The 24,108-nt window shown below is 33.7% G+C and overlaps 2 protein-coding genes across 4 annotated transcripts; one reads left to right on the top strand and one right to left on the bottom strand.

Moving 5' to 3' along the window:
* Positions 1-212: 212 nt before the first annotated feature.
* Positions 213-4,924, top strand: LOC123708019 (DNA-directed RNA polymerase III subunit RPC5). Of its 2 annotated transcripts, XR_006753565.1 has the most exons (9): positions 213-443; positions 519-737; positions 901-1,057; positions 1,550-1,665; positions 1,991-2,131; positions 2,453-2,618; positions 2,786-2,982; positions 3,321-3,810; positions 4,247-4,922. XR_006753565.1 is itself a non-coding variant. In XM_045658449.1 (8 exons), exons 1-8 carry the CDS (start codon positions 414-416, stop codon positions 3,747-3,749), a joined length of 1,455 nt encoding a protein of 484 aa, XP_045514405.1. In that variant the 5' UTR covers positions 213-413; the 3' UTR covers positions 3,750-4,924. The 2 variants fall into 2 exon arrangements, 1 of the variants encoding a protein (XP_045514405.1); XM_045658449.1 differs by having other exon boundaries at positions 3,321-4,924.
* A 32-nt stretch (positions 4,925-4,956) lies between these two features.
* LOC123708020 (multiple inositol polyphosphate phosphatase 1-like) lies at positions 4,957-24,069 on the bottom strand. Of its 2 annotated transcripts, none has more exons than XM_045658451.1 (10): positions 23,971-24,069; positions 22,390-22,565; positions 13,676-13,821; positions 11,516-11,692; positions 11,152-11,271; positions 10,067-10,165; positions 9,455-9,583; positions 8,873-9,023; positions 6,893-7,091; positions 4,957-6,475 (listed from the first exon to the last, which is right to left on the bottom strand). In XM_045658451.1, exons 2-10 carry the CDS (start codon positions 22,559-22,561, stop codon positions 6,235-6,237), a joined length of 1,434 nt encoding a protein of 477 aa, XP_045514407.1. In that variant the 5' UTR covers positions 22,562-22,565; positions 23,971-24,069; the 3' UTR covers positions 4,957-6,234. The 2 variants fall into 2 exon arrangements, with proteins under 2 accessions (XP_045514407.1, XP_045514406.1); XM_045658450.1 differs by lacking the exon at positions 23,971-24,069 and adding an exon at positions 23,173-23,291.
* Between the last annotated feature and the right edge of the window lie 39 nt (positions 24,070-24,108).

Raw genomic sequence — 24,108 nt, 5'->3', positions numbered from 1 at the left:
AGCGTGAGTTTAAATGTGTCTCTTATCGTTTCACTGTCGTGGCATCGCTTATTGTAACCCGACTCACGCCTTTTGGGCTTAGGCTACCGATTGTCGACACGAGCTGTCATTTTCATACAAATTTAGTTTTGGTCTTTCTACATACACTACTGTTAAGCCACCTTGTCTAGACCCCCTGAATGTTTAGTTCTCAAAAAATATAATCACAATATGTCTGTGGACGCTATAATACAGAAGTACAAGTAACATTTGACACAGTAGGTGCACAGTTTATGACTATTCACTGCACAGTGCATTCCAATGAGGTCCCAAAATTTCAAAAAACGTATTAGTGTTGTGGATAGCTTGCTTTATATAATTATTTATTTAAAGAAGAGTACCACAATGGTGTAGGATATTACAAAACTTACGCAATGGAAGAAGACGATCCTGTTGTTCAAGAGGTAATCATTTTCAGGAAGTGTTTTTAGTGGGTTTTAATAGGTTATGTTATCGTGTTTATTTTTCAAATGTTTTAGATACCGGTGTTCCTATCCCAAGCTTTGACAAAGAATCTATACATCTATCAGTATCCAGTAAGACCGGCCAATAGGGATTGGTCAAATGCAAATGTTGAAAATGTATCTATTAAACCGCGGAACAAATTAGTACGAATGGAAATTGGCTTAGATACTTACAGTGATAAGTATTGTTCATCCAAAGGTGAACAGATTGCTGTTAATACCGATGGCGTGCATGTAAGTATATAATATAGCGCAATATTGACATCAAGTATTTTATGTGATCAGTTTTGAAAATTAGTGTTTCACCGATACCTATGATTCATAGAGAGGACTTAAAAATTATGTGACAACAAGGTTTAAATCCCAGTAAGGCCATTTATTTAAAACTTATTTGCAGGGATTAATTAAGGATAAAGAACGTGAAAAATCTAGATATTTTAAGACTGATGTAATGGATAAAATTGTTTATGAAAGTAGTTCGACTTGTGTTGATACTCAACATTATGCTATTGGAATATTGCAAGATAAGGAGCTGCATTGTACTCCCATCCAAGGTAATTTGCTTAATAATTGTGAAATTATTTTATTACAGGAATTATAACAATGCAGCACTCTAGTTGACACTACATAAGCTTTATTTCACTAAAAGAATACTTCTTTATCTCACTTTTTAAAGTGTAGCTAAAATAATGTATCTATAAATTGGCCTAAGCATGTAACTGCTACCCCTAAAGTTATATGGCTGTGCATCTATACATTTTTTGATTTGTAAAGGAAATCACAGCAAGGAAACTAGCATTCTTCATTCTTTAGCGAATGACTGGGCCGGTAATAAAAATCTAAAACTTGCAAGAATTGTTTTGCTTTCTCTACAACCTTTTGCTGTGCTGTGCATTGTGCCCCACTTATAAAAATAATTTTAAAAGTTGCAACTGGTAAACAGACTGATTTAAAACAAGCTTGGTTAGTTATTATTATTTCAAAAAATTGTATTAAATAATATTTTTAACTAAACTAATCACCATATACTGTTGTATATACTATAGGTATAGTCCAATTACGTCCATCCTATTCATATTGTGACAAACAAGATAAAAGGAAGCAGGATAAGAATGAATTGGATGTATCAGATGATGAAGAAAAGGAACCTGAAATACAGCAGGTAAGTTAAACAATAAAATGGAATAATGGTATGTCTTGATAAGATTTCAATCATAATTAAAGCTTGCTGTAAGGTCATATTGTATTTTTCAGTTTTTCCGAAATATGAGAGCTATAATTGAATTTTTTATATGGCAATTTAGTATGCTATAATTAATATAACAGAATGGCCACTCAAGACAATAGATTTTAATATATGATGGTTATAGGTTAACACAAATAATATTCAAACAATTTACATCCATTATAATGTACTTAATCTGATTTTGAAATATAACAATCTATCTGTATGATGTAGTTTTCATATATATTTGTACATATTTCAGGTTACAGTAAAGTTTGCACGAGTAGAGACTGAAGTTGCAAAGAAAGCCAGGGAAAAATCCTTTCACACAATTAGTCAAAAGGTTGCTGAAGAGCAATGGTATGATGCATTGTGGAAAAGCTCAAAAAGTGATCAGGCAGAGGTACATGGAACAGACTAAACTTATCTCTGTGTAATTAGTTTTACTTAGAAAAAAAGACCTTGCCCGAATAATGTTAGGGAAATATGCATTCTATCTTTATGTCAATTTTTTTGAGTTTCAACATTCTATCTTTTATGTTGTTCTTTAATCTTAGCCATACTTTTTTTCAACATTAAAATGAAGTTCCACTATTATGGAACTTCATTTTACAACAAAATTCTTAAATACACTGACAGATTAGTAGTTTTTTATAATTTCATGTTTATATATTGTTTTTCATATAAGTGGCTGTTATTGCTGTACTTATGAACTTTATTTTAGTTGGAGAGATTGAAGCTGTTTAGTGCAACATCATCAGACGGGTCTGCTTTGACATTAGAGGCACGGGATTACATCAAAGAACTAGTTCCAAGTGCTGAAGAAGATGAACAAGAGACTGAAAAAACACAAACTTTGCAAGAAGCCATTAAGGAGATACTATTGGATGGTAAAAATTTTCACTTCTTTTTATAAAAATTAATAGTTTTTAAATCATTAACTATAAGTACAACTACTTTTTTCTTTTTATATGAATGTTTGCTCATAACATTGTTATGTATCATGTTAACATTATTATTAGTTTACCAAGCAAGATCAAACAAATTTTTTTTACAGCTAAACTAATGACATTCACGGAACTCCGTGAAGCCGTACGCCGTAGTGGCATACAAAGTGGCGACGCGGCCCTTTTAGGCGCCCTGGGCGGGGCCGCTTGCTGTGTGAGAGGCTTGTGGGCGCCAAGATCTCACGACGTATACCCGCGCGCCACGCCTGCACCCCCAAGACTGCTTTGTGCTGCTAGGGACCATGTAGTGAGTATTTTAACATGGTAGAAAACTTAAAAAGCCATTTTGTCAAGTATCGTCGTATCTTGGTAGGATGTGGAATGCCTTTTAATGGCCTATCTCCTTAAATCAAATTCTTACCAAGTTGATTTACAAACTATCTTTCTTTCCTTAAGTTTACCTCCACAAAAATCAGATTTATAATTTTTGTTATTGCTTAGTTGTAATTTTGCATAAATAGGAAAGTAAAAAAAACATCAAAAAGATACTTTGAAATTAAATAAATAATAAATAAACAGTGAGCTTCAAATATTAAAAGAACATGTTTCTCTCCAAAAACATTTTTTTAAATATTTTTTTTTCAGCTATATCTCTTCACTCAACACCCATACGTGGACAGGCGAAAAATTACCGCCGCAGTACGATTGCCAGCAAGTGAAGTTCTTGGAATACTTCAGTCAGTCGCCAAACTGAATCCCAACACGGGTTGGGAGCTTTTATTACCGCCGGACCTCGCCTTCGAAGCTAAATATCCAGAAATAATACAACGCCAGAATCTGTACTGGGAGGCCAGGCAGCGGCAGTTCAACGAAATGTTAATGGGAGAATGTGTGCCGAAGAGGCAAAGGAAGAAATCCCAAAGAGATTCTATAAGTTCAGATACAATGTTAAGTCCGAAACCGAGGTGTAATAGTGTTAGTGAAGAGGAAAGTGATAGAAAACGATATAAAAATAAATCTGCTAGTGGGGTGGGAAAACGGACTAGACACGTGAGTGGGGGACCGGATACGTGACTATAGCGGTAGTAGGTTATCAATTTAGGAATCAGTGTAAATATGTGGAACTGTCGAATGTGTAAGTAAATTTAAAGATGCGTTTTCAACTTGCTATTTATGGGCCATTTTTAACAATTTACATATTTAAGGATATTTAAAAAATAAACTGCTTAGCAGAGCATAAAAAGGTCTCTGGGTTTTAATTAAGAACAATATGGGTACATTATTCAACATATAAAAATTGTTGATAGAATATTCTATCTACAAACCCTAATGGAATGTTAATTTATATGATACAATTCATAGTTAAAGATATTGTTATAGAAATGTTTAAGGCTTTTTTTGCTTTTATTATAAGCACCATAAAACCCGACAATACCGAAAAATAGTCATTCTTTCAACTTCAGTAAATGTCTTATGTAAAATGTGCTAACATTATGAATGTATATCATAACACAACAGTGTATGGCCGAAATATTATGTAAATCTGTAAAAATAATTTTTTATTATTACAGTGATTTTAATAACTCTCATCACATCCGAGGCATAGTTGGTAACATATATGGTGTACGAATGAACCTGGTCTCGATTCCAATTGTTTTCGGTTGAGAAGCACAGAAGGCTGAGGCTGACTTGCTAAACACAGCAATCATTAGTCCTTGCTGTAGCATTTCATCTTGCATTAAAATGGCATATGGTCTTGGCCGTAGATTTCTTTGTTTTCTTGTATGTGGCAAGTAGATGATCAGCAGATGACATACATGTTTGATTTTGGGGTTTAGGACATGCCAGTCCTCATGTGGGAAACATCTCTGCAGGAGCAACTGTTAATTGTGTGCAGGAAAATTTCAAGTATTGATGCATAGTGATAGCCATTATTTGAACACACATCTGGCTAATGCTTACCTAGGCATTGGGCCAAAGCTGTCCTATTTCACATTAATTTAATTGTAAAATCCATTTTATGTTGATGAAATAAGGGTGTTATCTGATATGATACTTTTCCTTTGCATTGTTGTTAAATTTGGAGTGTTATTTCAACGAAAAATATGTTGTTTTCAGAGTTTGATGATTGAGAAATTCTTAAATAAATATGTATTGTTTTTATTGTGTATGTTATCCAGTTTAAGCGGATATTGTTATTTTATACGAAATACAAAATAATAAAATATTATATTTGTTTCCTTTATAAGAATTTTAGAGTTTTAAAAATTAAATAAACACAGATTTTGACAACATTTTTATTTCTAACACTTAAAGCTCTGGTGCAAGACAACTAATTTTAATGTGTTAACTGTTTTCATAAAATTAAAAAAAAAAACGTTTCACATAAACGCTTAGACTATTTTTTATTTAAAAATGTCTCGCACAATTTTTTTTAATATGACATTTCGTTATGTCGAGTGGAGTTTTTTCGGATTAAACAATTTTAACGAAAATAATCTTATTTTTATGAATAACACGAAATTAAATTAAAAACAAAGAAGAATGTATAAAAAGAAAATACTGTATAAATTTGGCATAATGCGCTAAAACTTTACTATACTATGCCAATATACAAAGCTTAATATTTTCTTGTTCCAATACATATAAATACAAGTAAATTTGCGTGGTGGCTTCATCATACTGTAAGACTCGTCTCTATTACCATAGATCCAATTGGAAGGTAAAATAGGTGTATCACTTTTCCATACTCTCTTGTATCTGTGGTTCACTACCTACAGCTAATATGTTATTGAATGACTCAGTAACCGCTAGATTAATTGTCTATAATCGTCTCTACCTGTACTCTATACAGAAACAACATGATTTATGGTCTATAATAATGGCGCTACACAAATAAGTACAAAAAATAAATTCTACAACCTAGACATTACTCTTTAACACTTAAATCTTAATACATTTTACAGAAAACAATAAAATCACAAATATATAAAGCATATTATTTGTTAATTCATATATGTATTGAAAAATGTGTATAGTTTAAAATGATTAAATAACAATTAGCAAAATAATCAAGTGACGGACTGAAAATAAGTTTAGCTAAAAACACAACATTGGAGCCTCAACGTCCGATGGATATGAATAACCAAAATAACCGTCGTATATTTTACGTCCAAGCAAATATGATTTTTTACAAAATTAACTTTTCTATAGAGTCAATTTGTAGCTTAAATGGTATTTGGGATATATAACCCGTGTGTAACTATAGTGAATAATGCCTTGCGTCCTATTATGTATGTCATATTTGACATCGTATTTATACATAGTGAAAACACATATATGAAATTTTACATTAATCTGACAAACATCAAAACAAAAGTGAATTAAAAATTAACACATTATAGCTTTTGAGATTCAGGTATATTTTTGACTCACTATTAAGTATTAGGGCTTAAAGGCTCCAAAAGCGCTGAAGGACCACATTAGTGCGTCTCTGTACACATAAGTAACAAACATTAAAATTTTAATAAATGCTAACATTGGTAAGGACAATATCTATTCAAAATATTAATCTGTATAAAGCAAAGATTGCAACAGCACCCATCCCCATAAAGTTAACTTTATTGGCTCCATTACAAAAACTTAGCTCACAGTTATCAGCGACTAGGCCAAGGCGGTTCTTGACTAAACTCCAATCACAAAGGCCAACATTACAGCCGTCTAAATACAGGGTGCGCTCGTTAGACAGGAATAATACTTGGTATGGCTCTCTGATCTTTATGTTATTGTTTGGTACACACCTGTAAAACATGCATATATTATAATAGCGTTACAACCTTTTAGGTCCTAGATTAACATTTCGGGATACCGAAACCGATAGGTTTCGTGAACATTTGTTTTTCAAGACGAGTTTTAGCCTTCTGTGCCTGACCACATTCCGTCGGATTTTTGGGTCTTAAACATACCGGTGTCCTCACGAGCGAGTGTTAAATGCGTGCATAGACAGAAAGTCCATTAGTGCACAGGCGTTCTAACCTACGATCTGAGGGATGGGATCTCATCTCAAGAAGAACGTCTAAGTGTAGGTCTCAGATGCATCTGTGTCGTAACTACTAAATACTTTTTAAAAGTATTCATTGCGCAAGTAAAATAATAAAACGGGATTTAGAGGCTTTAGGGAGCACAAGCAAAATAATGTAAACACATTTTTAACTTACTTGTAAAGCACGGCAGCTAGGTTTGCGTTGAAAGGGGTCATGTTAGAGGAACTCCAGCGTCGCTCTCTCGCGGTCTGTGTATGGTAATTGTCACCAGTAAGCGGAGCTGAATCTCTGAATCCGCCGAGCGCTGTCAGAGTCAGAAGTATCATTTCCGCTTCCGTGAAATGGACTGTTGCTTTCGGCTGCTGAGGAGTTTCTGGAGATATAAAATGTGTTATAATATAACTGATAGTAATGCCCTTATCATAAACCATTATCATTAAAGTTGGTATTTTATTATAACTAGTCTGGCCATAAATACTGTTACATAAAAACTTTTCTCTTTTACAAATTTTTAATTATGTTGAATTTGGAACACGTATATTATTTTAGAAAATTCTTTCTATTTTGCGCCATTTTACATATTTTTTCATGATCTTTATCAAATTACAGTGTGTAATGAAGTGTAACAGAAAATAGGATTGCAGTGATCGCCTTGCATAAAGGGGTATGAAGCCGTCGGTCCAGAGACTTATGTTCGTATATCGTATTATCAACAGATACACTAACACATCGTCTGTCGATGACCAGAAGACCGTGGCGGCCGCATGCTGTTAGAACTACAAATGCTGTTAATGCTGCTAAATCCAGAATTCGTCGAAACCCTATAGGAACCAAACAATTATCGCGAAAAATGAAGCTTCCCGCTAGGAATCTGTCGCGTTTTATAAAACAAGCTCGGTGCTTATCGTCGTTAGACAGGACATGCCCTAAATCAGTTTTTACAATTAAAGAGACTGGATCGACCAAAACGCCTTTGGTGGGGCGTGTCTTACCAAGGAGTCTCAAAACTTAATTTTTTGCGAAAAAGGAGTGAAAGTGTCTGCCAATGTGTCAAGATACAGTCTAGCGCAAGGGCATCACCTGTGAGACTCGAACCTCGGCTTGGGCCGTCGCGGGGTGGTCAATCGCCTGAAGGGCAGGACGGAAGCTCACTGCAGTGAGCGTAGAGCGAAGTAAAGGTCCTCGCCTTACCCGGTGAAGGCGGTTTTTTACCCGTGTATTTTTATTATTATTATTGGTCGTGCGGGCGGCTTTTAATTTATTGTTCGCTGTGGTAATTGGATCGTCCGGATCCGTTAGTATGTGTCGGGGCCTCCTACGAGCCCTTTTTGTCGGAAAGGGGTCGCTTGGTTTGAAACCAACGTTCCGAACTTTATACGAGCTGAAGACTGGCCCTCATCTAGCCCAGACTCTCAACCCTTTAATCTTCAAATAACGGTCAGTTTTCCAGGACATGGCCTGCTCTAAGTGACACGGCTGTTTAGAGGCCTGTATAAAAGCCAAAGGTTGGCCAGCTTTCGAATAGAATATTTTTTTATTTATTGCCGAGACTTTAATAAATATGTAGGTATAAATTTGTATAATAATAATACATTACTTTACTTGCATTTTCATTTGTAACATAACTTATGGCTGGACGAACTAACTAATATAATAATAATAACTAGAGAACCCGACAGACTCCGTACACGTTTATAAATCATATAATTGTACATGTACCGGCAAACTTCTTGAGCATTAAACAAGAGAGTGGGGAAAATTTCTCGCATCGTACACACGGCGGGACACAAACGTCAACTGATATACCAAGTATTCTGCGTAGGCAAGTACATTTGTTCAAGAAATTTGCCGGTATCTGTACTTACACTTAAAATTCTTGAAAAACTTCAACATAAAAATTGATCAAAATCGGTGCAGCTGGGTAAGAGCAGTTAAATTTTAAATACATACACAGAAGACTTATATACATAGAGATACGCCCTCAGAAAGCAATATTAATGCATTACAAGAACTGAGAATCATTTGAAATTAAAAAAACACAACAACTTCTTTATTATTATTGGTATAAAAATTTACAAATTGGCAAGTTTAAAAGCGCGTAACATGCTTTCATATATTTTAAATTAAGATTTTTGTCACTTCAATATATATTACCTTGATCTAAGTGAATTTTAAAGAACTCCATCATATCCTTTACAGCTGTGCAACCAATTTTTTGATTCATCGGAGTTCCGTAACCGTATTTGTAATACGTTTCCAAATCTTCCGAAAACTCAAGTCGTTTAATATCCTCTTTTGTGAACACCTAAAATAATTACGTTAAAAAGTTTAACCTCCACGGTATCCTAAGAGTGAATTAAATAAAAACAAACTAAACTAAATGGAGGAAGGGTGAACTGTTACTCCAAGCTAAAAGGACCCTTGTCTTGTCAAACCAAAGATATGTAAAGCTAAAGATATGATGAGAGGTTGCCTCTAGCGCGATTCAGGGTCTGACGTCATCGCACTGATTTCCGCGGCATATACGGCGTCGCAACAAAACGATGGTGTTCTTCATCTGATTGTAATTGTGTAAAAGAATAAAACGGGCGGATGTTTCACCTAATGTTAAGCGATATAACCCATAGACACATAGCCCATCATAAAAGCGTTGCCGGCCTTTTATGATGGTATGCTCTGTTAAGTTACTATAAATTACTATAATACGTTTATGAAGCGTAAAGAATATAAACTTACAGAACACCAGGGCGATATTTTTTCGATTTCCCACGCCTTGTTATAACGGCACATTTCGTACATGCTCAAAACTGTTGCAAGACTTATATCGTAGGTAAAACCAAGTCTTAATGAGATGTTGGTTATCATCTGAAAAAAAAAATTTTTAAGTAGAACTTCTTTATCGACGTTGTAAAAAAATTACCGTCACATTTTCCGGTTACGCGTCACATTATTCCGTTACGCGTCACATTTTTCCGTTACAGGCCAACTTTTCTTGGTTGATTCGAAGAGATTCGAAGCCATTAATAACAAAAATATATAATAACGATAACAATGATAGTAATAATTACATTACAATTATTAATGAAATTCTGTAATAATCTTAGTAGTAATAACATAAAATGAAATAATTGTATTATTTGTTTTCATGTCTATGAGAATAAAAGCCTTTTGTTAAACATTATCTTATTTAACTTTATTTAAAGCTGTAAAGTTGCATATAGTAGATTATTTCTCGAAAAATAAGGTCATAAAGAAGTTTCACTTCTTACGTGTGTACACTAGTACACGCACACATTTTTATTTAATAAAAAAAATATTGAGAATTTTGAAAGATATAGAAACAGTTACCTCTTTATATTCTTGCTTAGATTCAAATGTTCTAAGTTGTGCTAGCGTTTCATTGTTTTCTTCAACATCTCTCGTCCACGCTGGGCAGAATTTGTAAGGCTTAAACAACATATACAATATATTTAGATTTTAACTTTTTATATTATAGTAAGTCTTATATAACCTTAAATGCTCCAATAGTAGGCGGTGGCAGCCTGGAGTTTTACACCAATACAGCCATCAAATAGACTACACTGTAATCTTGAACAAGGGTTAGTACTGGAAAAATTTGACATACAGCCCGTAGTACATAAAAGGTAGACCGTAGACCGTGAGCGTAGTAGTAAAGGCTCGTTTACGCCGAGTCAACAACATGCGACAGCGCCGTATGCTGCACATTGTGGCATGCGCACCTTGTAGCATGCAATACAAAGAATTTGCGGCGTATGTGGTAGGCCATTTTCCGCCGAGACAACATGTTGTCTGGATAATTTCCATAGCATTATGCTGTTTGGTAACTTTAGCAGCAGATTATTTAGCACTACTAAGCCATGCAGCTAAACAACGGAAGAATAAACTTTGGTGGAAAAGAAGATTACTTCAGAATGGCCCACGGACTAGTTTACTAACACTTTACAAGCAGACGATGGTGCCTTATTTAAAAACTACTAGAATGTCAACTGAGGACTTTGAGGACTTTTTTTATAACCTATAATACTATAACCTAGAAACTCTTGTGACGCACGAAAAATGTCGCATGGAATCCATTATGCCCGGCATTATACAAGCTGCGACAGTCTGCCACATGATGCAAGGTGTTGCCATGCCATGCGGTTCTTGCCACAATAATGCGACATTTTTAACTTTTTAGCATGCGGCCTTGTGGCATGCCACAATGCGGCACAGTGTTGCCCCGGTGTAATATAGCCTTTACATGAATTAAATCGTAACCATGGTAACAAATACCGTGTATAAAGTCAATGTTTTATAAGATGTAAAATTATTGGCTACATACTATCTTTGTAGTTGGATTCTAAAATTTGTGGTTTCTATACGGCCTAGTTTTTAAATATGTTAAAGCTTTTAATCAGACAACACATAATTACCCGAAGTAATTTTTCGTCGGTCTCTTTGGGAACATCCATTCCTTCAGCCTGGTCCCTGAACAGTCCCTCAGTAAACGCACGGAATGTTGTACTGGATCGTTGGTCGTTAACATATTTGAACTGAAAATAATAATGAATAAGTCTCGAAGTGTATTTAATCTTTCTTTGGATAATTGATAACATTGCTACAATGTTTACGAGAGAATCATTGCATTTTTATGTGTCTTCTTTCTTCTTGTTTTATCTCTTTCGCATTACAAAGAAATTAATGATGGGGATTCGAGAAAGATTGAAAATTACAAAATTTGATTCATTGCCGCGTAGATGTTGTACCAGTCTCGGGATACCTAGGTTCACGACTTACCAAATAATCGTAACGGTTATCAGTGAATAGTCCAGGGTACTTAGACTTCCATGCTTGGGCAAGTTGCTGCGTTGACATGTAACCGTCCGTGGTCAGGTCACCGGCGTATGTCGCGTTCTGACGAGAGTTCCACGACCATTGTTCTAAGAGGTTCACGTCAGCCGCACACATGCGTTGCTGGAAAGAAGGAAATACAGACAAAATGTTCGTTATCTTCTTCATCGAAATTGTAGGTAATTTATTAATAAAAAAAATATCAGTCTAATTATATTGTTTAAATTTATAATCTAATTACATTTCACTAGTGGCAGCAATTCTAGTAAAAGCCAAACGCCAAACAGTCAAACGTCAAGCTTGCATGGCCTTAATAATTGAATTTAAACGTTCTAAGATTAATTGAAGCAGGTAGAGATTTTCGAAGTAACTAATGAAAAGGATTGATTGATCTAAACTAAAGTATGAAGCCAACAAGGTCAGTAGGCTAATTTTCCAAACACATGAAGAAATACAAAGGATTCTTTATTAGTGTTATTACCTATGAGCGTTAATTTTCTTACGTCACTTTTCTAATTATCTATGTCTATATTTATATGAAAACAAAAACCACGTATAACTATTACGTACGTAAAATTTGTACTTTCCCCTCTAGGAAAAGTGTACGAAAAGTATAGGCACACCTTTCTATAGAAATGGTCTGAGGGAAATGAAAATAAACTATTTACCATGAAATGACATTTGATGGTCACGAAAGCGTTAACTAATCGTTGGTCACGCAAAATACGCTTCTTCGAATAGTAATATAAAGTTTCATATTATTAAGTTAAAATTATTGGTTTTGATTAAAGTATTCTAACGTTTTGAGAATGTACATTTCTCCTGTGGTGGGGACCTATTTATTTCTTGCCAACCAAGTATATTTTGTAACATCTCTCCTTAAGCAACTGTATGTATACCTACTTAGTTTTGTTTTTTTTTGGTGTCACGATGCAACCTCAACAATATAAAGGGTATGGGTTTTAAAAAGACGACTTTTGGGAAATCACTTTTGAAGATTTTCTACAAAGTTAACGATTGTCTAGTTGATAAAAGGCCCTGGGACTAGTGCTAGACAGGCTACTTCTAATTAATTTGCAATATTTGTTTTAAAATAAGTGTTGTTTGATGATTTGATATTTTAAAAGAGTACCGAGAGTTTTTTACGCCAGATTTTTCTCTCGGCCTACATCCTCTGTCTTCTTTGCCGATGAGTAGCGATGTCTACCTATTCAAATTTAATGACGTGGAATAAGTGATACTTGTATCTTATGTTCCATAATAGACATTTTTTATTTTATAGATTACTCTCCGGCTTGTTTTTTGTATTTGAATTTTTTGATTTGAAAGCTTATTATTTGTTCTTTGATAATGCCACTAAAGGAAGCTTTGAAAATAACTTTAAATTCTATATGTTACGATTGATGAACTTTAAATGTTGGGTCCAACAATATAGTACAAACATTATGAAGTCTACAGAATCGGTCTGGAACAATTCCTTTTAACGACCGCAGTTTTAGGCAATATACTAAATAGAAGACCTAAAACTTAACTTAATTTTTATAATATATTGAATCAAATATCAATGATTCTGTAGAATCCTAAACGGGAGTTACGAAACTCACCTTTTTTTGTCATAGATTGGTACAAACACGAATTGCGCAACATTTTAACTTATTTAAATATGGAATTTTTACTTATTAGTAACTTGTAGCAGTAAGATCGTGGGATCGCGGCATCGGATCGTGGGATCGGGGGAGTGGAGAGGCGCAAATATTTTTACCAAGTTACTATTGCGCTAATCGCTTGAGAATTTCATTTTGTACCCATAGCAGAAAATCACACTTTACTAAAAAATACATTAAGCTCACAATCTTTGGTTATTGTAATTTAAACTATATATATAGACACCGTTCTAATTTATGAGGTTTCATAGAAATAGAAGTGTAATAGTGGGAATGTACTGGCACTCCATAAACATATGTCTTAACTCTACATAAAGTCTAGGACCGTAACAACCGTATCCAGACGACGACAACGAAGTTAATTTATTGTTGTTATTAAAATGGTTAATAATTTAATAACTAACGGGCATACTAGACCGTAACCTTATTAAAAAATACTTACATTAGTATTTCTAAAGTTTCCATTCCTGTAATTGGATATGACGTTGTTCTTGAAATCTATTAGCTTCTGTAGTTCAGATAATTCGTCCGCTTCAGGGTTGTGTGATCCGTGCCGATTCAGCAACCAAATTGCTGCTGGTTGACAACCTAGAAACGAAAACTGAGTTGAACCTATGTAAAATGTTTATTTTCATGGAATAAATAGCGTGAAACAATTCCAAATTTCTATACATCGCATTGGTTTGAAAATACTGCCTCAAATTAAGGGTTCAGCGTTAGAAGAAAGTAGTAGTACATTGACATAATCTTAAAATTTTAATAGGCCTCGATCGTTATTTTTAAATTTTATTTCGTTGATTAGTTCGAGTAGGTATTAAATTTGTTAAAAGCTTTGCGATCTTTATGACCTGTCTTTTAGGCCATACTAGAAGATTCACACAAAAAAACTAAATAATATTTAGACAGTTTAAACAGGTGTTTTGAAAACTCATATGAAAATGTAAATTGTAAAGGTCATGAGGACATACAATGCTAATTGTCTGGGCAGCGCTATGTTAAGATGGCGGATTAACACTTCGTTACATTACAATATAAAAAAATTGAACATAATTAAATCAAAAGGAGGGCACCTGGAGGCCTTATAGCTTTCGACCGGTCTCTTCCAGGCAACCACATTTATTTTTTTCATACATTATCCATGACTTGACTCTTGTGCATACAAATCACGAATCTATATAAAATCAAATTATAAATTGGCGCGTAAGAAATTGACATTGTAATCTAACAAAATGGCGGCTTCCTTCATTATCTGTTGTTTTTGCGTACCAAAGACAAATAAAGTTCGCGCTCTCAATAATTACTAAGTTATTGTGTATGAGTCTAAAATTTTCTTCTACAAGGATTGTTAGATAGACAAATGTATTTATGTGTTATCAATTCCAGTATTTACATTGACATACTTTATATTTCTAACCAATATTGTAATTCAACCTTCATAGTCAATGGACAATAAATAATGTGGGTATCGCACAGTCTTGCAAATATATTTTAAATGCATCGAGCCGTTAATAATGCCTTTTACGTCACGTTTAAGCAAACGTTTAAATTTTCTTGGCAATTTTCCAAATGCTAATGTGAAAAAGCCCAAGACATATGACTCAGTCGACCTTACCATGGAAAATAAAAGAATGCGCTGTAGAGAACGCTTATTAAATGTAAATTCCATAGTATGGTTGTAACTATATATTTTAACTTTTGATACATGATAAAAAATTAGCTCAAATTTATTTTGTATGACCTACGAGTACATTCATTTCAAATATGGAAAATAAATTTTTAGTTACTCTTTGGAGGCCTTTTTAGTACAATTTATAATATGTACTTAAGTTAATACTTATAAAGAATTGATATTTTTGTTTATTTTAAAGCAAGATGAGGAGGCTACTTGGAACTAATGCTGGAACTAGCAACACCTCAGCAATGGAGTGGATAAAAATACTCTTAGTTAGGCCGGTGCAATTGCTATAATTAATAAATTTTGAATTAAGCGAGCCAGTCTGCAGAGACACTACCCACGTAAAATAGGGTCATATCGCTAGTTTTAGGAAATAATATAATAAGCCTTTACATCGTAAGGGCTAAAATGTTGGTGGTGAAAATATTAAAAAATTTCCTGGTAAATCGCAATTTGCAAATCGTTATCATGCTTTTATGGTTTTGTAAATATGTTCAGGTCATGCAATATGCGGCTTACGAAGAAACAATATAAATTAGAATATATATTGGAATAATTAGAATAATGTTTTAAATTGCAATAAGTTTCTCGCGTAACTAAAGACGAAGCATTTGTCTGTTTACTAATGCCAATACACACACTTCAAGGGCTACAACTTGTTCATACATATTTAGGGCTATTAGATAAGCTTATGCTTTAGTGACCTCATAATGGGCTCACCGGATGAGTCAGCCGGCCTTGCTCCTAGTTACCGATGTTGCGTGCAATTTGTTACTTTCAGACGGTTGACCTAACAATAATTATATTAGCCGCTAAATACTCGTCTATTAGGACTAATGAGTGACAGTAATATTAATTATAAGCATAACTAATGTATGCTAGAATTCCAAACTAATATTTCATTATATATGTCTAGACTTGAAAATAATGCGTAAATTGTGAACACAATTAAAATAGTAGATTTAAGATTATTTAGCTATGACGGGGCATGTATGTATGTTGGTAAGAATTTTAGTCGCCAAGGAAAGTTTTTGAGTAATTTTAGAAGAAAAATGTTCAAAATACGTATCCGATTTTCATAACATATTGACCAGGAACTAGATTAAATAATAACATTACATAAAGTATACATATGTATATTGTTCATATTAAATGACACAGAACAAATGATACGGTTATGTATTTTAAATGAATGTATGTAATACGTACCTATATCATACGAGCAAAGGAATTTTCTTAATAAATTAATTACATAGTACTAACTAATAAGTATTAATTTTACAGCATAGTTTAGGATGGCATGGAATTGAAGCGTTGTAGTTCTGTAGTCTCCCGTAATGCAATAAAAAATGCTTAATTTAATAGATTGCTATGTCTGTCTAGTTTATAAGATATATACCTTATTTGTCGTATTTTACGTATCAAATCTCGGCCGCCAAGAAGAGTGGACGTAGGGGGGGGAGAGTGGTCAAGTCAGTCGAAAATTTGTTTAGATTGTGCATTACAAGGAAAGATTTCGGAGATTGACACCGAACCTTGGAGAGACACTTGGAGGCTGCATAAGTTATTACAGTATTAAAATATGCTGCATAAGTTATTACAGTATTAAAATTTAGATTAGATTTCTTCCAGGCAACCCTAGTATGGAAATAAAAGAATTGCTCAAAAAGATGATTCTTAAAGAATTTTAAAGACTGCGTACTTATTCACATGTACTTATTTCATCATTAGTAACATTTATATATTTTGAACGGATTAACGTAGCATTTATCATCCCAAGTAAAAAGCAATGATTGCCTAAAGTATACAAGGGTGGCCGATCATGTGTACGTAGCTCAATAAAACCGCTTTAATACATAAACCTTCGACCAAACTTCGTCCGAGTAACCTAAAACATACACATTTATCACATAAAGTAATTTGAGTTTATACTAGTGAAAACATTGTTGTTTACGGAAATAAGACAATCCTGAAATCATTCATTCATTTTACGAAAGCTCTAATCTAGTTGACAAACATAAAAAAATAACTAATATATCACCCTCAGTAAAACTATACCATTGTAAACTTATGGAAGTTAGTTTCAAATATTCTATAATATATTAGGTCCTTACATATGAAATTGGCGTTTTGTATGGGAGGAACAAAAAGTCGAATATTTTTAAATATAATATATTTAATTAATCAAAGTATGAACCATTGTTTTCTATGCACTTTTGCCATCTCATAGGTAGTTCATTGATTCCTTTACTAAAAAAACCAGTCGGACGGGGATCAATAAAGTCTGTGAAGGCGATTTGGACTGCCCCATCAGAGTTAAATTTTTTCCCTTGCAAGAAGTTGTCCAAATTTCGAAAAAAATGGTAATCTGTTGGAGCAAGGTCCGATGAGTACGGAGGATGTCTTAAACAGTCCAATTGAGGCTCTTCTAATTTAGTAGCCGTCTGTTGTGCAGTATGTGGTCTAGCGTTGTCGTGAAGTAGCAGTGGCGTGGAGCGATTGACCAGCCTAGGATGTTTAGCCGCTAGCTTTTCCATCATGGTTTGCAATTGCTGACAATAGACATCAGCCGTAATAGTCTGGCCAGATTTGAGAAAACTGCAATGAACAATACCGGCACTAGTCCACCAAACGCTTACAAGTAACTTTTCTGGGGTTAATTTTCGCTTGGGGCAGGATTTGGCTGGCTGGCCAGGATCCAACTATTGCGCTGAGCGCTTCCGATTATCGTAAAGAATCCATTTTTCATTACAGATAATTATTCGGTTTTAAATACCTTCATTATTGTGCCGGTTCAGTAATGTAACGCAGCAGTCGACGCGCGTTTGCCGGTTTGCTTCAGTCAATTCGTGAGGTACCCACCTTTCAAGCTTTTTAATCTTCCCAATTTGCTTCAAGTGAATTAAAACAGTTTTATCACTAACACCGCAGCCTGCAACTATCTCGGACGTGGTTTGCGATGGATCCACTTCCACAATAGCCTTCAATACTTCATTATCAACTTGGGTCTCAGGCCGTCCACGGGGCTTGTTCTGCAGGTCGAAATTTCCAGAACGAAAACGTTGGAACCAAAAACGAACTGTATTTTCTTTTGCAATATGACCGCCATACACATCATTCACCCTTCGAGTCGTTTCCGCAGCACTAGTGCCACGGCGGAACTCGTACTCGTAAATAATACGATACTTTAAGTTTTCTATTTTGTAAAATGAGTGACGCAAACAGAAAAAAACAGAATAAAAAAACAAATGAATGATGGTCATCGAAGTACAAATACATGAGTAAATAGCTGTACAAATTTGAATTTGAAATTCTTAACCAAAGAGGAGATATTTGAGGTCAAAGTGGCCAGTACGACAAAACGCCAATTTCATATGTAAGGACCTAATATATTATTCTAAACCAGTCCCTTAAAAAATACTTGTCGAAACTAAGAAATCCATATGCAAGGTATTCTAATTATAACATATATATATTATAATATTTTATATTCAACGTACAGACGTTATCTCCCGTTTTATAACAGCACGTGTGTTAAGTATAGATTCTGTGATATAGGTCACATTGGAACCTTGGGCAAAGCTTTCACGGCCTCCCTTAATGAAAGCTTTGTGCAGCGCAGCTTTCTACATCGCTTGTCATTACTTGGATCGATTTTTATATCGCCTCGTTTTATACTTTTAAGTTTTGTCTTTAATTAAGTGAAGTGGAAGAGTTTATAGACAATGTGTTTGGGTCGATAAGGAGAGCTTTTTGTTAGCGTATCTATCTATAACGCCACCAGATTTTCATGGAAAACTGTTTGTTAATTTCTATTACTACTATGAGTTGCACGCTTATAAATCTTTAGACGGAAGAACGAGGGACAAATTTTAGTAAAACAGAATGTCATTAAGCATTTTATAGATGATTCCGTCTATTAAGATTTTTGTATTAATCATATCATCTTACGTAAAATTCCAATAACAATAAATCCGTAACCAGTTTATTATATATTTACATGTTTTGATTTAGTTTGTAAATGGAAAAGAGAGAATCAAGTGTATCGCCAAGCCCTGCAACATAGTCATTGAAGGAAATAAAATTATCATTTAATGTTACAAAAGCTTTATCCTCTGAGCCTCTGTATTTTAATTTTGCTAATTGTATACGGATAACGTCATGATGCCAATTATTGTACGCAATAAATAATGTTAATATAATATACAATTATTATTACTACATATATAATTATTATTCAATAACAACGATTTCTAATAAAGGCTGCCATATGTTTGATAAAACAGCTGAGTGGTATAAAACTCTGTTTTGTCATCACATAAGAATGAACATAATAACCTACATATATAATGAACGATTCAATTTGTACTGTCGCTAGTGGCCAGTCACACACCCCTGTGTAAAGTACAACAAAGGGGCGTCCCTTAGACATATATAATAAATAGGCTGCATAAGTTATTGCAGTATACAAAAATGCTGCATAAGTGCATACGGGCTGCCTTATTGCAAGCGATTTCTTCCAGGCAACCCTAGTATGGAAAAAAATAATTGAGAATTGCTCAAAAAGATGATTCTTAAACAAATTTAAAGACTGAGTACACAGTTCACATGTACCTATTTCATCATGAGTAACATTTATATATATTGAACGGATTAACGTAGTATTTATCATCCCAAGTAAAAAACAATGATCGCCTAAAGTATACAAGGGTGGACGATCATGTGTACCTAGCTCAATAAAAACGCTTTAAAGGGCGAGTTGCTCAGGTCAAGAAGTTACATATTTATGTAGCTGGAATAACTTTGATAGTGCGTTTCGTGGTATGATGGGTACTGATTTGCAGCCGAAGATTGTGAGATTGTGTTGCTACATGGGTAGCTAGTTTTGTCTTCTGTTCCATTATAAACTATAAGCTACCACCCGCAGCTTCAACCGCGTGGATTTTGAGTATTTTTCTCTTCAACATCGTTTTATTTCAGTAAAATTACTTTTGTTTAAAAGTTGCGGATGGAGGGAATTCTATAAAAAATAGAAGGATTCATTTGTTTTGCAATTAAATTAATAGTCCTATGTTGCAAAGTGATTAAATAATTTTCTTACATTCCAACACGGAAACGCCTATCCTTTCCGAGTTGTGTAATGTCATTTCCAAAGAAGGCGTACCAATTAAACAAGAATTGAATAATAATCGCTTCGTATGGGCATTTCTGCATACACCATTGTTTCACGTATTTATAACGGTTAACTTTTTAAATGAACACGTCCGAGAAAATCAATTTTTATTCAAATTACGTCCTAATTTGTAACTAATCTATCTTATCTATGCTAGAATATTAAGCATTAAGGTTTTATAGTATAATTAACGAAGGACCGCGATGCACAGCTCTGACTACTAATTCTAATAGGGTATGAAAAAGTTAATACCAAAACGTTTCTCTTACATTCCTTTTAGCTAATTAAATGAAGACTATATATATAAATAAATAAAACTTTTCGATGCGTCCGCGCATAAAATATGTCACGACTATAAAATGCCGTTTTTTTTAAATCCAGTTATGTTATGTCATCATTATGCAGTATGGAAATTGATAAACGTGTTTAAAATAACTAGGTATACTAACCGCACATCCGGCTGTTCGATGTGATAGATATTTTTCTATAATATATACTTACATGCAAAACAATAACAGAATATAAAACTGCAGTTTATATATTTATTACATTATATACTTCTAAAATGTATATTTTTTACGGTACAAGACCAAGACGGTAGCGGCTATGGCTAGGCCTGTATATATGCATTAGGGATATTCATGCACACAGATAAAATATTAACCGGCCTGTAACATTTGCTTAATGTTTTAGCGTTAAAAGACGAGAGGTTATAATTTAACGATTGATATAACTATAGAGTGAGATATTTTATTAAACTCTTATCTTAATTGAAAACTGTACTAAGGGCTTATTTTAATAAATTAAAATCAATAAATTAGTTTGGAATAGTTCCAACATAAACTAATATAGATAATCAAAAACACTCTTCCGTTATATGACAGCGTTGACTGTTGCTATAATTAACCTTATTAATTATTTTATCGTGGATCTATTAGATAGTTTTGATGATTTTAGAACGGGGAACATCATTTTTCGATTCTTTAAAAGCATCTAAATCTCAAAAAGTATGTGTACAATTTACAAACACGCAATATGTTTGTTATCTGCCAAAATTTGATTAGGAGTATTTCTGCAATATCTTGATTACTTAAATTTAAAGTTCAGTTAAACCATACATTTGCGGTGCACTATGTGACCAGCCTTCTGTACCGCTATACGCCGTCGAGTTTAACGTAATGTATGTCAGAAACTTACTGAACATTGACACACGGGCGTCGTATATGGCGCTTGTCTTCGGATTCTTACTCTATGATACCGCTTTTATCGCCAAATTAACCTTCACCAGTACTGGGCGATAATACATAACCGTAAATAAAATACAAGTATTCGTTGAGTGTTAATTCAAGATGACACGCAATGAAACCATTTTAAATTCACAATATGCGAAGTAAACAGGTTATTACATCATCAATGTACTGACACGGTTTACACCTTTTATTTATGTCCCGTAAATTTTACTGAGGAAACTCTACAATTAGATAGACATGGCACAGATACGTGTACAGATGCGACTACGAACAGCGACATACATTTCACTTGAAATGCCTGAGAATTGTACTCTTTTGTATATTTAAATGGCTGATTCAAATCGACATTTTTTTTGACACGTCGCTTGTAATAGTATCTTAGTGCTTGAGGCTTGTGGCCCTCAGAGATTTTTAGTTTATAGATAAGGAAATGGGTCTTCATTAAGGAAAGTAAAGCTGTTTGATGGACAATAATAAACTTATAAGGCCCTACACGAATACAATGAACCTCTAGCTTACTAGACACATATAATAACGTGAATTACATAAAATTTGTGATTTACTATTACCATGGTAAAGTAACAATACCTACCATCTAAGTAAATAGTAATATTATAATTTGTAGTTTATATTCATCTTCAAGCAAACAAATGAAAATAGTTGAAATTAAGATCCTTACAAAGTTTGTATATTAAATTATAGTTATACAAAGATATTCATCAAAATCTTCTCTGAATAACTTAACTGTTAGCTGTCAGCATATTAGTTTTTTTTTATATTTTTAATATGTTTACATATCTAATTTAAATCTTACTGTATCAAAAGTTTACCAAAAATGTACGGTATGTGAGTGTGAACGTCCATAATTCCATAAGGCATATGTGCTCGAGTTAGAATTGATTTATTCAAATATTTCGACAAAACTATCGTTGTACACTAAATGTACGCTCATACTTAAACGGAAGTAGAAATACGCTCAGATACACCATAATTTACAGTTTCTACAAGCCTTTTTTAGTCTTTATCACTAAGGAAGAACCCTTGCTACTAATACTTACCAGGAACCTCATGCGACCGGACCACAGGCACAGCTCTGTTAGAGAAGGTGTACGCTGTCTTCGTTCCAAATAGCAGGTACGGCTCCGGGTCAACAGATAGGCATGTTTCTGGAATTTCTTGGCCGCAAACGACACTAATCAGTGCTAATGCACTGAATATATACCACCGCATTGTTCTGAAACCAAATAATACTTATAAGTTGTATGTAATAATTTTGATACTTGTTATTATCGCTCATTACACGAAAGAAACGGGGAGAGCTGATCATTTCGCAATTACAATTTGAATAGATTGTTGTATCGTTACATAATTAGAGGTCCTGATGATTCCCATGACTTTTTTTTCAGGAAGAAAAGATCTGTTTCAGTTGAGTATGTGCGGAAAGAGAACTGTCGAGATTTTTTGCTGTATTGACAACACTAGGCCCTTATTATAGGTTGACAGCTTATATATAGAGTGAATAATCTCAGGAATATGGTGAATTATATACAATTTGGGTATAAGCCATTACTTTTACCATGGTAACACTGGTTACAGCATAACAGCCACGCTGGTTCTTATTTCGCAGTCTATTAAGTAAACACAAGTAATGTGCCTACTCCGTGCTATCTTTAATAAAGTTTATAAAATATCGCCTAGAAATTGAAATATAAGAATTGTAAACTATATCATTACGTCAGATGTATTTTATTCGGAAAATAAAACACACGAGGATTCATGATAGGGATATGATGGTGATATATTTATTAATCTATCTCTCAGAATTAAAACTCAGTACTTACACATTGATAAATCAAAGCTTGACATTGTATGAAGTTTGTTTTATAATTAAAATGTTTTTGTAAATATTTAGTTCATATGACTAATTACAGACGTATGTATTCGAGTGTGCCAATGTATTTTAGCCATGTAACCGATATATTTAATATTATTTCAGCGATCTACATTATTAGTCATCAAATAAACAAAAAAAAACAATGTTCTGTGTCCTTTGAGAAGTACGCCAGTATTAAATAGATTTTTAACGCCTAGTTAAAGAAAAATTTACCATTCGTAGCATTAACGCTTGGTATTTTCTGGTATGACAGCTGGATATATACAAGATATTCAAAATTGTATCTTAGGTGTAAATTTTGTTTATGTGTATTTTATAATAACATATTTGAAATTTAAATATAATCTGTGACCCTAATCGTAATATTAACATCTGTAAAATTATTCATTATATATAAATATTTCACAAAAGTCACTATTATTAATTTCTTACAATAATGCTTAAATTTGGATTAATTTATTCTCTTGAGAACATATTTAAATCCGTGATATAATTAGTTGACGTATTTTAATATAAACATATATAGGTTTTTATTACATACTGGCAGTTGATTAAGTTGGTATATTTTTCAAGGCAAAACGCCGCGCCTAAAGTTGGTAAGTAGGAATTGTAATGAACGGAAACGGTATATGAGGTAACTTATAAGTTAGTGTAAACATCCACGTGTTGTTAAATATAATAAACCAGTATGTAGTAACATGAACTAATACAAATAACAAATTAACAGCACTCCACAAATTAATACCTTTACGCGGGAACACTGTTATATTATCTATGGAAAGCGCGGAAAACGTGCCACTCCACTGAGGTTTTAAGCGCGAACTGGCGAAGAAACCGGCTCGGGTGACCATCTAGTAAAAATAATTTACCAAATGTTACTCAA

This window comes from Pieris brassicae, chromosome 4 (assembly GCF_905147105.1).
Source record: "Pieris brassicae chromosome 4, ilPieBrab1.1, whole genome shotgun sequence".
NCBI classification, from domain to species: domain Eukaryota; kingdom Metazoa; phylum Arthropoda; class Insecta; order Lepidoptera; family Pieridae; genus Pieris; species Pieris brassicae.
The sequence above is the reverse complement of the archived record's forward strand: the minus strand, read 5'-3'. Positions and strand labels throughout refer to the sequence as shown.